The sequence below is a fragment of a genome, unplaced genomic scaffold, assembly GCF_019419815.1.
Source record: "Pyrus x bretschneideri cultivar Hongxiangsu unplaced genomic scaffold, Pyrus_bretschneideri_v1 Contig11, whole genome shotgun sequence".
NCBI classification, from domain to species: domain Eukaryota; kingdom Viridiplantae; phylum Streptophyta; class Magnoliopsida; order Rosales; family Rosaceae; genus Pyrus; species Pyrus x bretschneideri.
Window position 1 is genome coordinate 6859513 of NW_025999402.1, and position 16656 is coordinate 6876168.

Genomic DNA, 16656 nt, shown 5'->3' on the forward strand with positions numbered 1-16656 from the left:
GTGCAACTCTATTGGGCGCACCATGTGCTCAATGAAATACCTTAGTTGACAAGCCAATGTAGTCATCACCATTACTCTATAGTATCATGCATTTACTCTCGACAAGCCTCTACAAAAGTGGTTGTTGACATACGTTGGCATAAGCTTTCAACATATGTTGACAGGAATTGACAAATGCTTATTAGGGAAATAGCCCAATAATGCTTTTTTGGTTGATATTATGACTTTATTATTTGAAGATCCTGGCTCCGCTACTGGATGGTAGTGTGGAAGGTGGCGGTGGCAGCAGCAGTTGAGGTGCCATTTGTGATAGTCATGGTAAAATAGCTGACATGATTTTTTTTTTTTTTTTTAAAGCTCTAGCTTTATGTTATACGTACATTATGTTTTTATTATTTTAGACTATGTTCTTGGGAAACATAAAACATCTATTTGTTGTCACACTAAAAACTTAGGCTAAATCTTGTATTTTGTGTTTTTCGTTTCCTGAGTTTGATTTTCACCATCACATAAAAATGTGATATCTGAGATCACATTAGCCATCCTGCGGCAAGCCTCTCTCCACGCTTCGGGGCAATATTTAGTTTCTGCTCGTTCAAGAACAGTGAGTTCTGGCAGCCATTTCGAAAGTATCACTAGCTTCAAACAATGAAACACTGAAAAAAACAGTGAGTTCTGGCAGCTACCGGGGACTGGGGCAACGCCTTCAACTCTATATTGCTGAGAAAACGCGTTTTTTTAAAATTTTGATTAAAGATGAGTCTGCTTTCTACTATTTTAGACCTATAATTAAATTTTTTTTCTTTCTCCATTTGACAATACAATTTTAGGCCTATTATTTTTAAGAAGCTGCTTTACAAAAAATGGAAAACTAACGAAATGTTCAAAAAAAATTTAGTTTTAATGAAAAATGACAAATAAAGGTGTAGTGAATAGTACTAGAAAAAAAGGTAAAAATGTGGTTTTTCATTAAGAGTGAATAGTAGCAAGAGTGTTTCGTTAAAACTTCCAAAAAGAAATTAAGCAATCCCAAATCAGTACGTCAGAAATTAGAATCATGTTTCTTCGGGAGCATTTTTGCTCATCACCATTTAGTGTGGTGTATGCTCATCTTCATATTTATCACCATTATATGAGTTTGAATATCGAGATTCGTATAGTAAATAGACATAAATCTCAAAATTCAAACTCATGTAACGGTGATAAATAAGGTGATAAATATATATCATACTAAATGGTGGTCAACAAAAATGCACTCATGTTTCTTCTTCATATCACATTGGGGATAAATCAACAAATAATCAAATGATGTACACGTCACGACTGTCCAAGTCAGCATAACGGAAGAACCTGAAATTTGATCCAAGTCAGAACTACACTACACGTGGCACTTTCTGAGAGCTGTTCAGAACGATTCCACATGCTCCCCGCCGCACCAAATTATTCCAAGTTTCCAACGACCCGGCTTCTTGGCCGAGTTTTGCCACGCAAAACCGTGCTCTCTCTCTCTCTCCCCGTCCCCAGCAGCTCGATTCCAACTTTCGCGCTCTTCGGATTCTCTCTCTACGAATCCCTAATTTCCAATCCAAATATCCCAAATCGCACGTCCCGATTCAGCTTGTAGGGTTTCTGAATGGATCCCACCGACGCAGCCTCGTCGAATTCCACGGATTCCACCATCTCCGGTGAGTTAATTCGCAAGCTTCATCGATTTTTTTTTTTTTTCAAATTTTCTCTGCAATTACACATTCACATTGTGGGTGTGTGCAATTTTAAATTTTCGGAAGCAAAAATTATATGAATTAACTAATTTTATTTTTAATAATTTTGTTTGATCTTTTTAGTAATAAGATTGAGGAGCTATTCAGCTGAGCTAATTACAAAAGGGGAAATCAAATGGAAACAGAAAGTTTCAATCTTTTTATTTATTTTTTAAATAAAAAGGGAAATTAAACATTTATGGGTAGGTAAATGAAAACAAAAAGTTTCAGCATTTAAACTTTTAAAATGTTTAATCAAATCCAATAGAGGAAAGTGGTTCAATTTGTTTTCTATTTTCAGATTGCATATTTGAAGGTTGTATGTAATTTTTACTTAGCAGAGCTTTGATTAATTATGAATTCCAATGCATGTTCTCTGATCTTTTAATTTCGCAGGACTCCGTTTGAAGCATCACCGGGAACTTGAAAGGTTAACACTTACAATGCAGCCGCTAAAGACGTTAAAGTATTTCAATTTGGCTGTTGGCCAATATGTTCGGCGGTTCATGGCGAAAGGTGGTTGGTTTGTGCTTCTAATTATGTTAGCAGGAGGTATAGGAGTGATTACTATGACAATTGGTGGACCTCAACGAGAGGTATTAACTTCGTGGGAACATTTTTCTGTAGGTGCATTTAGATTTTTAGTTAGAGTAACCGATATTTCATTGATTTAGATTGCCTAGTTTTGTTTGTCTAAGTTGTTGAGATAAAGATTTCCCATCAATGTTGCGTTGTATTTGCATTATTGGGCATGTTTCTTTCATAATGTTGATGATTTAAAGGCTTTATTGATTTTATGATTGATCGCAATGCAGCATGTTTGGGAGCTTATTCGTTATCTCCAATTTGGTCTCTGGTGGCTGGCTCTTGGTGTAGCATCATCAATTGGTCTTGGTAAGTATGAGTTATATTCCGAATAGCATGAAACTGTGACTTTCTGGTCGATGGATTTGATCTGGTTCCAAATTCTCCTATAGAATCTTACTTGCTTTACAAACTGAACCAAAATGCATAAGTAACAATTCAGAATGATACAAGCAAATCATTTTCTTCTAAAATTATGTTGTAGAGAAGAATGCACTTGTGAACACAACTCTGAATGATTTTGTTATATCGCTATTCTATGCAGGATCTGGTTTGCACACGTTTGTGCTGTATTTGGGGCCTCATATAGCTCTTTTTACCATGAAAGCCGTGGACTGTGGCAGAGTTGACATAAAAGGTGCCCCCTATGACACCATTCAATGGAGAAGTGGTCCTTCATGGGTGGACAGAGAATGCTCTGAATATGGCGCCCCCCTATTCTTGTCACAGCATGGTTCAAGGGTTCCTCTTAGCAGCATTTTGCCTCAGGTTCAGCTAGAGGCTATTCTATGGGGAGTCGGAACTGCACTGGGAGAGCTTCCTCCGTATTTCATATCAAGAGCTGGTAAGTACAAACAACAATCTATGTTCTTACACTCACTATTTAGGTATGTTCTCGATCAGCTCTGTAACCTTTGTTAAGTTGTAGTAAACAGTTTCTAGTCAGGAACAACCTGTTCGAAAAACCTCATCTAGTCTAGTTTTATCATCACAATAATCTATATGCTTATTTACATCTATGCATATCAAGAAGATATAGTTACTAGTCACCTTTAGAAATATTTTTTGGTACTTCTTTCTTGGCCCTTTATAAGTCCGGATCATTTTCCTGATTGTTTAACATGATTACATACTGTAAGGGTGAGTGAGTTGGATAGTTTAGAAGTTTCAAATCACTAATTTTTCCATGAACAAAATTTTGAATCTCTCTTTCTTAATTGCAGCTAGTATATCTGGTCAAAAGTTGGAAGTCATGAAAGAGCTGGATTCTTCCTCAACTGAAGGTAGTGGAATGGTAGCTAACCGCCTCAACCGGATGAAATCATGGCTTCTTTCGCATACACAATATCTGAACTTTTTAACTATATTAGTTCTTGCTTCGGTAATTTTTCTTTCTTAATGCTAATTATACCCATGGTGTTGCAACATTCTTTGAACACATGTTGCACTTAATTCCCTTTTGCAGTGCACTATACTTCTCTTTTTTATTTTTTTCTTAAAATTGGTTTTAAGACATCTTAAGGTGCTTCTCCAAAATAATTTTCAGGTGCCCAACCCTCTATTTGACCTTGCTGGAATATTGTGTGGACAATTTGGCATTCGGTTTTGGACGTTCTTTCTAGCAACATTGATTGGAAAGGCATTTATTAAAACTCACATACAGGTTTGCTAACTTGTAAACTCATACTGGCACAGATTTTCTCTTGTTATTTTGTGGTGTTTTGCTTCATTTATAGTGAGTTCTAAGAACTGTTTCTAAGAAATCCGTGCATCACGGATTGGATCCTGCTCCATCCAATCAGATGTTTAAACACGGTTTTGATTTTATTTCTCCAGAACATGCTTACCGAGGTTCCTTTACTATTTTAAAGTTACTTGCATTGAACAATGCACGAGTTTACATATATTGAAGTGGTTATGTTGCCCTGTAATTGCAGACAGTTTTCATCATCTCAGTTTGCAACAATCAGCTTCTCGACTTGGTAGAAAATAAATTGATTTGGTTGTTTGGCTTTTTCCCTGGATTTGGTTCGGTTGTGCCCGACCTCATCAGCAAACTACATACTGTGAAAGACAAGTATGTACACGCCTCACCTCCAGTCCCCTCAAACAGCAAGGTAGTGTTTTCTGAATTACGGCTTTAGTATCCATATAAGTTGTGTATAAAGTTCATTTCCGACAAAAAGTGTTTGGGTATATTTTGGACCGAAAGTGGGGAAACATAATCCATTAGCTAGTTGGTAAATTGAATTCTGTATACATGTTACTGAACCTAAGGATTTTTGTACTTCTGTTTCGAGTACTTAATAAACGACTATGCTTGTCCCTTAACATATGTTTTTCCCCATTTTCTGCTTTCAGGAGAAAAAGTGGGACTTATCATTTAGTTCTATTTGGAACACAGTTGTGTGGCTCATGCTCATGAACTTCTTCCTCAAGATTGTGACGGCAAGTGCACAAAGCGTTCTCAAGGAAGAACATGAAAAGGAGCTGACTGCATTGTCCAGCAATCTGCATACATCCAAACATAAAAGTAGCGCCGGTTGCAGCCAAGCCTCTGATTGAATTTTCCGGAGGCTGTTCCGGTTTGATTTTTTTATTTTTTTTTCTTTCCCTTTTCTGGTATTCACATCATCGGAGTTTAGCGCAGAAATTTTTGTATCTGCCATGATTACTTCTCCCGTAGCTTCCACCCGTTTATCTCTGTTTCAGTTTGTACATATAAAACATGAAATGAAACATAGGTAAACCCGTAGAAGTATCTACATGTAGTACAATTTATAGGGGGAAGTTTATCCATGCATTTATCGGCGATCTTGATCTGCCTTTGTATCTGAGAAATCTGCCCATTCTGGGAAATGCAATGGAATAAAGTCTAGTCTCCACTTTGTTGGGGGAGATTTTGAGTTCAAATTTCATGAACGATAGTTGTTAATCGAAAAACGAAATGATGAACAAGATTCTCTATTTCCAAAGGCTTTGTGCCAATATTACAATTACAAATAACAGGACTTGCACACATTTGAATTTGATTCATTGGCTGATAGAACAAGCATTACAAGTTGAAATTCACTTGGCAGAAGCGCTATTGGCAGAAGCGCTTATGACAGAAGCAGTCCCGGATGAGCCCTAAGCAAAGCCGGGGTGAGTGTGGGTCTCCCACCTAAGGTCCTGGGAGAACTGAGAGATTGCAGCTCTTGGATCCCCGCCGGAAATGGACAAGTAGTAGTTCACAGTTGCATCATCTACTTGCAGACTTCTCCTCAGTGATTCAACCACTCTTTTCTTGGTCTGCAAGACAGAGCATGAAGAACTGCTGCTGCCGATGGTTTTCGGGTCGGGGCCGCCTTCCAAATACAACACAGCCACTTCTCTCTTTGCATAATTATCCACTTCTACATAGCAGGTTGCCTCCGAAAGCATCTCCGCGTTGCTTATCGGAATCAGCAATCTCTCCCGAGAGTATATTCCGTGCTCGCTCATCATGTTGTTCAATCGTTTTATGTCCATCACCTGAAACAAATCGAATTAATACTACGTTTGGGCTTAAAAGCACTTCCAGTTGCTTTTCCAAGAAGCATTTTCAACAAATATTTCGACTTCTTTTTCTTTAATAAAAGCACTTCTAAGTTGTGCTTCGTACAGAAGCATTCCCAAACTGGCCTAAAAGTGTTTTGCATTTTCATTTTCTCGGCAATCAAACAGATGATAAGAACCAAAAGGCATGCGTACCTGGACGGAATACTTGACGGCGAGGCTGGCGACGCTGTCGCCGCGGACAATCCGGTGCGAGATGGCGAATTTTCCGATCGAATTGTCCCTCCAGAAGCTTAAAGACGAGGGCTTTCCAAGCACCTCCTTCAGATTCCAAGGGGACTTGAAGGCTTTATCGACGATCTCCTGATCGGAGGCGACGGAGTTCCAGACTCGGCAGACGCAGCTGGAGCGAGCGAGGTCGGGAATCGGGAGCTTCTCGAAGATGAGGAGGAGGGTGTCGCGGTAAGTCAAGGCCGGGAAGTGAGAGTTCATCGTGGATATGGTGGTGGTAGAGTCGGAGTATTCGCCGAGGGTTTGGGTGGAGGTGGTGTCGGCGCCGGCGTTGGGAGGATTGTGGATGTCGTCGTCGTTTTCTTCGTCTCCGCAGCAACCCATTGTCGTTTGGGGGAGAGGAAGTTCAAATTAGTTTCGGTCAATAAAACAGAACCAGCTTCTGCCATATTTATTATTTGTTTTTTTAACTGATGAAAATTTATCTAGGCTTGTTTTTTATTTTATTAAATTTTCCTTGTTTTAATTATTATTATTATTGTTTGTATGAAATATATTTTACAAAATTATAAATTTACCAACGACCCATAGTCAAGTTCTATAAAAATATGACCACCACTCGATTAATTTTTAGGTGTTCGAAAATTAAGAAACAATGCTTATTTTAATAGTGTTCTAAAAATCGGCCTAGGCGGTGGGCGGTGACCAGTCGTTTCGATTAAGGTCAAATTGTTTGATAAGTTGGAAAATAGATACTATTTGTATGATATATAATAATTTACTCAAACCTGCTTAGTCCGCCTAGGCCTCCGCCTAAGCCCCACCTAGGAGCTAGGCCCTCAGCTTGCCAACCGACTAGCATCTAACGTTTTTTAGAACCTTATATCTTAGGCATCCGTTTAAACTATCTAACAGTCATATAAGGTGCGTGGTTGTAAATTTTCTTTGTAATATTGTGCTTAAGTTTTGTTTTATTTTGTTTTGTTTTTTTTTAAGTGACCCTTCAACCAGATTACAAGGACCAAAAATCTACTTTCCTCATTACATAAAGCGGAGGAAAATTTAAATGGGAAAAGAAGGACTGGCAAACGAAAATTATATGGGAGAGAGGAATCATCAAAAGACACTATAAATCTGCAAATGTGAGGTCTTACTACATACCTATCAACCAGCTTCCTTTCTTAAATTTAGAATACAAAATACAATACATCACAGCTTCATAGATTCAGCAGAACAAACGTCTTCATCGACGAATCTTGTACGGCAGATAAAAATTTCTGAGCGTTGATGGCAGAGCAAAAGGATTAGTCCAATGGCCAAAAATTGAATTTCTACCTCAACTGCATGCTGACTTGGGAAAAAAGTTGAAAACAAAATAAAACTCATCAACTTGCCCATCCATGACCGTGGCCAAGACCGTACGCATCAGGATAACTAGCTCCGTGACTATGATGGTGGTGATGCCCATTGCCATGGTCATGGTGATGATGATCACTACTTTTTGCTTCATCAAGCATCTTCTGAATATGCTCGGGGATCGGCTTTTCCTCAACCTTTCTGACAGTTGCAGGCAATGAGGACACGAAATAAGCAATCTTTTCAGCTACCTCATCAGCTGCGTCCTCCTACATTAACCAAAGAAAAAAAAAAAAAAACAGCTCAATGGAACTTCCACAACCGATGAGTGAGAAGACCTTGCAACAGAGGAATTTCTTGAACTACTTGTCAAGTTGTTCAACACAATACGAAGTTGACCCATAAAAATGGAAATTAAAATCAAACTCTTTAGCTTTAAAGTAGGAAACATCATTTGGTATTTTGAGTGCATTAATAGCATCATATTGAATGTTAATCCAAATACACTGCATATCGTTGAGATGAAATTTGTCAACATTCTTTTTAATCATAGATTTGTAGTTAAGTCCAAACAATGTTACGTCATTGAACTCAGTCTAATCCTGAATTTTCAAAATAATTGCTAGCTTAATAAGTTGTAACTATAGTACATATTCTGTATGGTCAATGCTGTAGATTCAAGACTTAGAAGCAGAAGCCTTTTAACGTTGCCATAAACCAACCGCCAGCTTCTTGACTTACAATATCTGGTTACATTGATTTTAAATCAAGGCTAGCCATTCAAAACCTAGCCTCGTCCACCCAGCAACTGATGCTGTTCTCTGAATATACCATTAGATCCTAATCTTCTATCGCAATTTGAAGTCGTATTATTCTACTTACATGCAGTACAAAGACAATTTCAGAATACAACAGAGACATTGTCTAGTGTTCACCGGACACAAGTTTAATTGCTATATGAATTTCATATTTTTCTACCATTTAGAATTTGTAAAAGTATTATTGTAAGGAAACCAAGACCTAGCCAAATTTATCCTAAATATTGAGATTTTCGGTCTTATCACATACAAGAAAATCAAGCGGTAGTTCATAAATATATCGAATCCTCACCTGAGGCCACCGCCCACCGGAATGCATGACAAAATTTGCCTGTGGAAGTGCACTTGCAACACGGTTTCCCTCTTCACTCCATTCCTTGGACCAACTGCTAGACCAAAGCACCTGCATTGGCACACCTTTCAATCCATCCGAGCCGCCCCACTCTGCTATATCAAAGCTATGATTCAACTTCTTTCCCATTCCAACAATGGCTCTTGTCCCATCCCTACTCTTCAATAGAAGTCTATGCGCATCGACATCCGAAACATCAATCCCCCTAGAGCAACTCAACCTAATCAACCAAGTATAAGCATGTGAAAACCTCAGCACAAACTCCCTAATCATTGGCACTCCAAAAACCCACAAAGGCAAAGCACCTGTCGATCTGGGTGAGGTATCAATGAGCGTTACGCTCCTCACCGATCCCGCATTTTCCAAAACCCAATTTGCAACCATCCCCAAAGCTGAATCATGCAACACCAAATGCACAGGGGCCAAACCCGTCGTCTCAATTACCTGCCCCAACACCTTACCAATCTCATCAGGACCCATTTCAATTGGCCTCAAAACCTTCTGCTTCGAAACCCGAGCTTCAATTTCTTCATACGGAATCTGCCCTGTTTCAATTATCTGATCAAATGCCCAAAACAAACCCTTTTCCTGAATTTCACCATACACATTCCAAAATCTCCCTAAAATCCCGCTTTCCCCCTCTCCAACCTCCACCACCGATTTGTCCGAAAACCCGTTTCCGGGCAAATCAAACGCAACCGCACAAACCCCTTTGGACCGCAAAGATTCAACAACTTTTCGAAAAGAGTAAGAACTAAGCCCCAGGCCATGAACAATAACTACATTTTCCGATCCTACAGAACCTTTCTCAGTACAAAAAACTTCAACCGGATTCTGATTCGGATGAGTTTGTACCTTTATGGTGCGACCCTTCGAGTAGTGCTGGCGGAGAGCGGCCGGCAGGCTCAAAAACCAAGACTTTGGGTCCTGCGTGGAGATAGAGGAGAGAGAAATGAAGAAGACGGTGACGAAAGAGACTATGAGAGTGAAGTAGAACCAAAAAGCGAAAGGATTTTGGGCGTTTTGCAGTGGCTTTGGCGTCGGCGATGTGGGTTTTGGTGGTGGAGTTGGCTTGATCTCTTCTGGTGACGACCGCTTCAGTTTCGGGTCTCGGCGGTGCTGGTCTTCGTCTTTCTCTGCGATGGTCACCATTGAAAATTGGAAGCTTTTTGGGTTGGTTTTTGATCAGCGGCGTAGAACTGAAAAGTAAAGCGAGAGAGAACGCCTGCTAGAAATAAGAGAAAATTGTAGAACTTTTCTCTTAATTTCAACAGCGAAGGTTCCTCTATTAAAAAATTATGACTATAGATCGTTTAACATATTAAAATATGTGGTTATAAATATTTACTTATTTTCGTCATTTTTGTATAATTAGATTAAAATTAATGAATTATTACTCTAATTAAGTTAAAATTAATAATTATTTTTCTAATGGGTTAAAATTAAGAGGTCGTTGCTATTTTTCTCATCTTGTTTTTAATATTTGTCCATTAATTCAATCTCACGTGACTCATTCTAAGAAAGTTCGAATATAGTTGACGAAAAAGATCGTAATTGCACGTTGTAATAAGTTAAAAGATCAATGATCATTTTTTTTTTTTTTTTTTGAGTTCTTTCAGAAATAAAATGAGACAAAGAGAGAAAGGGGAGGCAAGAAACGACAAGTCGTTGTTAATCGCATCTTCTTCCCTCTCTGTGTGGTGACTGATAACTGACGCTGTTCTTTCAACAACTCTTTCCTTCTCTCTCCCCTGAGTTTTGCTACGATGCACTCACTGTCATCACAGGCAGTACGCCCTCTCTCCTTGCCCTTCGCCCGCTCTCACTACTTCCGCCGCTTCCTTCCCCTCTCGCTCCCCATTTTCCACAATTCCAAGTCCCACCCCAAAATTTTCACTATTACTCCAAAAGCTCCGGTCATGACGATCCGAAATTGCTCCTCCATCTCTGCCAAGCCTTCGTCGGAGCTCCGAAACAAGCGATCCAGTTCAGATTCTTCCGACGAGAAGCTACGCGCCCTCCGCCAGCTCTTCTCGAAGCCCGGCGTCGGCATCGACGCCTATATCATTCCTTCTCAGGATGCTCACCAGGTTAAATTTCGTTGCTTTTTGGGTTTAATTTGAGGTTTTACTGTTCATGGGGAATTTAATGGCTGTAGAATTTTATTGTGCTTTGTTTGGCTTGAGCTATTATACTACGAATTACGAGCTTTTTAATTTCTGAATTTTGGATTTATTTTTTATTTTTTTTAGATTGTGTGTTGTATGTAGAATTTAACTGGGTTTTGATTACTTTGGAGCTAATATCTTGCATATTGTTGTTTTGTTTCAATTTTATAGTCTTCGTCCATTGAATTTTGGATTTTTTTTTTCTTGGATTGTGTGTTTTATGTTGAATTTAACTGGGTTTTGATTTTTTTGGAGCTAATATTTGCAAGTTTGTTGCTTTTTGTTTCAATTTTACAGTCTTGTTTTATTGACTAGCTTCCTTTTTTTCCGTTTTTATGGTCCGGGATGGTGTGGTGGTTGTCAAATTCACTTGGGATTGTCAGTTTGAGTTTTTGTTTCCGAAATTTCGAGATTTGATTTTACTTGTACATTTATTTTCTGTACAATTGTAGTTTGATTGGTATGGTGTGCTTTGTGTTGTGCGAACTATTCAAGTGGGTTTTTACTGGTTGAAGCATTTCGATTGTAAAATTAAAATTTCGTTGAAGTTTTTCTTTTGTTTGCTATATTGGGAGTTATGAGTAAAACAGAAAGAAAATGCTGTAGTTCTTTTCACCTGTAGGCGTAGCTAGAGTGGCATTGAGTTCTTATATACTATGTTACCTGTTTTGTCTGCAGAGTGAGTTCATTGCTGAATGTTATATGAGGAGGACCTTTATATCGGGGTTCACAGGAAGTGCTGGAACTGCTGTCGTCACAAAGGATAAAGCTGCTCTTTGGACAGATGGGCGCTACTTTCTTCAGGTATGTAAAGATAAAACATCATTTTGATGCTTGTTGTTATGATGGTCTCTTGTGTTACTATGTTTTTTTCGATCTGCACATTGTATAACTCAATTCTTTAGAGTTTTGTTTTTGGTGTGTGGTTGGGAGAGTGGTGTCTCTTTGTGTATCATCTGGGCTGAGGTGTGATTCTTGACAGCTTTTACTATTTCCTACTATTAGGCTGAAAAGCAGCTGAGCTCTAGTTGGATTCTCATGCGGGCAGGTTCTCTAGGAGTTCCTACGACTATTGAATGGTTGAATAATGTTTTGGCTCCTGGTGGGAGAGTTGGCATCGATCCTGTGAGCAATACTTATCCTCTTTAAATTGATCTTCAACATGTCTTTTCATAAGTTTCTATCACTAACGAACACTACTGTTTTTTTGACTTGTTGAACTACTAATTTTTGAAATTAACTACCTCTCTGATATTCATTTTTATCCTCTGAATTACAATTAGAATCTTTAATTATTAATTTTATTTTCCATTTATCATACTTGCTTTATTTATAATTCCACCTTCTCCACCATATGGTGAAGGGAGCAGTTTCTGTTTTCTTCTGAGGCTGCAGAAGAATTGAAACAAGGTATTGCAAAGAAGAACCATGAGTTGGTTTTCCTTTATGATAAAAATCTTGTGGATGAAGTATGGAATGAATCAAGACCGAAGCCTCCAGACAAACCAGTGAGAGTACATGATCTCAAGTATGCTGGTGTAGATGTAGCATCAAAGTTGTTGTCTTTGAGGTCGGAACTTGCTGATGCTGGTTCATCTGCGATAATTATATCTATGCTTGATGAAGTTGCCTGGCTATTGAACTTGGTAATACCTCTTAACATCTCTGTGAGATTTTTTTGGCAGAGACATGCTAACCCTGGTTGTCAGCTATTGTCCGAGCTGCCAAACGAGGCCTCAAATTATGATTTGAATTTATCCATAAATTCCTGCTTTTGTGTTTAATTTATTAATTCAAAGGATGTGCTAAATTTCTTTTGCAGAGAGGAAGTGATGTTCCGCATTCACCCGTTATGTATGCATATCTGATTGTAGAGATTGATAAAGCAAAATTATTTATAGATACTTCAAAAGTGAACACAGAGGTGATGGATCACTTGAAGAAGGCAGGCATTGAATTGTTGCCATATGACTCCATTCTTTCTGAAGTTGAAAGGTGAGGTCTCTGATTTGTAGGCTGTACCAGTCGGGCTATTTGTGATATTGCTTTATTTGAAATTTGTATTATGTTACCATCTCAGTCTTCTCAGACCTTCGTCGATAATAGCAAACCTACTTTTCATTTTCAGTCTGGCAGCACAAGGGGCTAAAGTTTGGATGGATATATCTTCTCTTAATGCTGCTATTGTCAACACCTTTAACTCTGCTTGTGAAAGATATTATGAGAGCCTTGAAAGTAAAAGAAAAAGTAAGAGTGACGACTCAAATGGTTGGTCCGGAGGACCGACTGGAATTTATAGAGTGTCCCCTGTTTCTTTGGCAAAGGCAGTTAAAAATGATTCTGAGTTGGAAGGCATGCAGAGTTGTCATTTAAGGTAATTTTTTCTTCCCTCCGAACATGACTTTGTGCCGATAATCATATTTGTCTGCTTTGCATATCATGGTTTGGTTCCCTTCTTTTTTGATGTGCAGAGATGCTGCTGCTCTAGTGCAGTTTTGGGTATGGATGGAGGAAAAAATTAATGAGAACGTGAAATTGACTGAGGTAGAAGTTGCCGAAAAACTTCTTGAATTTCGTTCGGCGCAGTCTGGTTTCCTAGATACAAGCTTTGACACCATAAGCGGTGCATGCCACTTCCGTATTTTTGTTACATTTTTTTATACTGTAGTTCTTTGAGGTTTTTACCTTCATTGCCATAGATAAGCGTGCTCTTATTTCCTAAGCTTACTACTTGGATATTGGATTCCGCTTTTCTTTCTTCTTTTGAAGTTAGTAGTTCTTTTTCTGGTTTCTTCAATGCCTTACAATGTAAATTATAATATTCCAGGTTCTGGTGCAAATGGTGCTATCATACATTACAGAGCAGAACCAGATAGTTGTAGTGTTGTGGATGACAAGAAACTCTTCCTATTGGATAGCGGAGGTCAATATGTTGATGGAACAACTGACATAACTAGGACTGTACATTTTGGTGAACCTACCTCGCGACAAAAAGAATGCTTTACCCGAGTTTTGCAGGTATATAATTAATGTACTATTATTCTACTCCTAACACTGACTAATTTGATGCCCTAATTGTCTTTGAGTTTTCTGATAGAGTTTGCAATTGCAGGGTCATATAGCTCTTGATGAGGCAGTATTCCCTGAAAACATGCCTGGTTTTGTGTTAGATGCATTTGCTCGATCTTCCCTTTGGAAGATAGGACTGGATTATCGACATGGTATTTTCCTTGAATTTCTATCAAATTATCATTAATTTTTTTCCTTTCTGAAATGACCTCGGTTATTTTTACTTTTGTTTTAACTGTGGTAGGAACTGGGCATGGTGTGGGAGCTGCATTAAATGTTCATGAGGGACCTCAAGGTATTAGCTTTCGATTTGGAAATATGACTCCATTACAGAAGGGCATGATTGTTAGCAATGAACCTGGCTATTATGAAGACCATGCCTTTGGCATTCGGATTGAGGTATCCCCGCCTCCCTTCTCTCTCTGCACATTGTATTTGTAATATTGATGCTAATTTTCCTTGTTGCTCTACAATCAGAACGATTTTATGCTCATTTATCTTCCACTCTTGTTCCATACTTCCACATATTCATCTTCATACAGAATCTCCTAGTTGTGAAAGAAGTCGACACACCAAATCGTTTTGGAGGAATTAGCTACCTGGGGTTTGAAAAACTCACATTTGTCCCGATACAGGTATGCATTTGGTTACCTAGTAGTCCAATTGGTTATGACTTACGAGCATGACCTTTTTCAGTGAGTGCCTGACCAATACATTAGTGCTTGAAACCTTTTAGTTTTCCTTGACTAAGAAAACCAAATTTGAAGTTGAACAATCCCCCTATTCACACTGGCTTTTACTTTTAGCATGGCTTTGGTGTTGGAACGGCCCTAACAAGTTCTTATTAGTGATTTATTGTTGAAGGAAGGGATGGTTTCTACGGTTTTCTTTTCATACGGTTTTTACCATGCAGGCTAAAATGATCGACTTATCTTTGCTTTCTGCTGCGGAGTTTGATTGGCTTAATGATTACCATTCACAAGTTTGGGAGAAGGTTAGTACAGATCAAGAAAACCATTTTTCTTTCGAGGGTTGTGTCTATGTTGAATAAAAAGCTCATGTCGGGTGTGCGTGTTTGTGGGTATAGAGTTAATTTATCTTGGTAATATCATTAAGTTGTTCTGGATTCGGTTTTAGATATTAGAACTGACTTTTAAGGTTACGCAGGTCTCCCCTCTTGTGGAGGGTTCTGCTCGTCAATGGCTTTGGGACAACACAAGGCCGCTCGTGAAGCAGTGATTCGTATATCTATCCATCAGTCTCTTCTCCCATGTTGTACCCTTTTATACACAAGAATAGTAGCTAGCCCCAACGATAAGACGATCAAATATGTATCCTTGTACATAATTTGCTCCGGAGGCGGTGATATTTCTCGAGATTATTGAACTGTTCAATTGAATTTAGTAGTGTACTTTTGTATTTCAAGCACTCATTACATTTAGAGATTTGTTATTGCCCTTTCAAAGTCGTTTGACATGAAAACGTAAAGAACATATACATGGAGGAGTACATGCAAGATGGCATTTTTGGAGTAACAACGTAAACCTCATTTTGTTTTACATAAGAACTCGCAGAGATCCCTTGTTTCTCACACCCTACCCAACATGCTTTGCCTTTGTAATTTTCCATAGCATTGATAGCGAATTCGAATGCCACTCTTCTTCTTTCGTGATCAATCAGCGTCAACATCGTCGTACTTGGATACATTCGATAACATATGGAAAACACAGCGAAAAATGACACATGTAATGCAGTGGGATGATTAATGGCAAGCAACAGTAATACAATGCCGAGGAAGATTGAACCTGCGATCACAACGAATATGGCAAGCCAAGCAAGGTTAGAGCATCTCCAACCGAACAAGGGGCTAGAGGGCTAGCTTTTTTACCCTCCAAGATATTAATATTTTAATGATCAATATAGGGCCATATTTACCTTCATCTCCAACCGAGGGCCATAGGGCTCATTTTAGCCCTGTCACAAAATACCGTCTCCAACCGAAGACCAAACATAATTTTTGTGTTGGTTAATGTTATTTAATGTTTGTTTAATGTTGTTTCATGTTACTTAATTTAATTTAATGTTGTATAATGGCTTAGGAAGTTATAGGAAAAAAAAATAGAATTTAAAAAAAAGTAAGAATTCAAAAAAATTTGTTAAAAAAAATTTTCAAAAATAACGGCTAGTTGACGTCAACTAGCCGTTGTATTTGAAATTTTGACCTATCATTCCTGTCGGATATAACTGACATGAATAAGTACAATGCAACTGACATGAATAATGAAAATTCTGGCCCGGCCCGGGGCTAGCTGGCTAGTTGAGTTGGGCCAGTCAGTTGGCCGAGCCATTTGGCCTAGCCTTCGGTTAGAGACAATTTTCGAACTATTTTCGACCCTCTGATCCTCTAGACACTTCGGTTGGAGATAGTCTTACATGTTACCAACCCAACACCAGCCATGAATGCCGCGAGCGTCCGCGAAAGAGCTACGCCTAATATTGGTAGTCCAACTTTTGCTCAAGCATAACTCATATCACCGGTTTGTGCCATAGAAGGGCAATTGCAACGGTGAGGGAGCTACACATTGCTATGGTGTTGCATATCAGGAATGTTTGGAATGGCCAATTTGTCACCAAGTTGACTTGCCTTCGTCGCTTCCCGAGCTCGAATACCCACATTGGCACAGTGAAGCCAGCGGCAAAGGTTACAGTGCCCACGAGTGTTGACAGTAGCAGGTAGGGGCGCAGCCATGAAGGGCCCAGAATGGTCCTGAGCCTACCTG

At 38.9% G+C, this 16656-nt stretch overlaps 4 protein-coding genes across 4 annotated transcripts; 2 read left to right on the plus strand and 2 right to left on the minus strand.

Annotated features, from left to right (window-relative positions):
* Positions 1-1469: 1469 nt before the first annotated feature.
* On the plus strand, positions 1470-5258 carry LOC103965344 (vacuole membrane protein KMS1). Its single transcript, XM_009378389.3, has 8 exons — positions 1470-1685; positions 2157-2356; positions 2576-2654; positions 2890-3189; positions 3569-3726; positions 3892-4008; positions 4283-4462; positions 4707-5258. Exons 1-8 carry the CDS (start codon positions 1634-1636, stop codon positions 4908-4910), a joined length of 1290 nt encoding a protein of 429 aa, XP_009376664.1. The 5' UTR covers positions 1470-1633; the 3' UTR covers positions 4911-5258.
* Positions 5259-5293: 35 nt separating this feature from the next.
* LOC103965355 (F-box protein At1g55000-like) lies at positions 5294-6578 on the minus strand. Its single transcript, XM_048576831.1, has 2 exons — positions 6078-6578; positions 5294-5858 (listed from the first exon to the last, which is right to left on the minus strand). The coding sequence occupies exons 1-2, from the start codon at positions 6495-6497 to the stop codon at positions 5475-5477; spliced, it is 804 nt and encodes a 267-aa protein (XP_048432788.1). The 5' UTR covers positions 6498-6578; the 3' UTR covers positions 5294-5474.
* A 653-nt stretch (positions 6579-7231) lies between these two features.
* Positions 7232-9895, minus strand: LOC103965354 (protein AUXIN RESPONSE 4-like). Its single transcript, XM_048576841.1, has 2 exons — positions 8580-9895; positions 7232-7738 (listed from the first exon to the last, which is right to left on the minus strand). Exons 1-2 carry the CDS (start codon positions 9789-9791, stop codon positions 7499-7501), a joined length of 1452 nt encoding a protein of 483 aa, XP_048432798.1. The 5' UTR covers positions 9792-9895; the 3' UTR covers positions 7232-7498.
* Positions 9896-10381: 486 nt separating this feature from the next.
* LOC103965353 (aminopeptidase P2) lies at positions 10382-15295 on the plus strand. Its single transcript, XM_009378399.3, has 13 exons — positions 10382-10729; positions 11486-11611; positions 11813-11932; positions 12178-12453; positions 12630-12802; positions 12936-13181; positions 13279-13430; positions 13635-13825; positions 13920-14028; positions 14121-14275; positions 14419-14511; positions 14790-14870; positions 15044-15295. The coding sequence occupies exons 1-13, from the start codon at positions 10406-10408 to the stop codon at positions 15113-15115; spliced, it is 2118 nt and encodes a 705-aa protein (XP_009376674.2). The 5' UTR covers positions 10382-10405; the 3' UTR covers positions 15116-15295.
* Positions 15296-16656: the final 1361 nt, after the last annotated feature.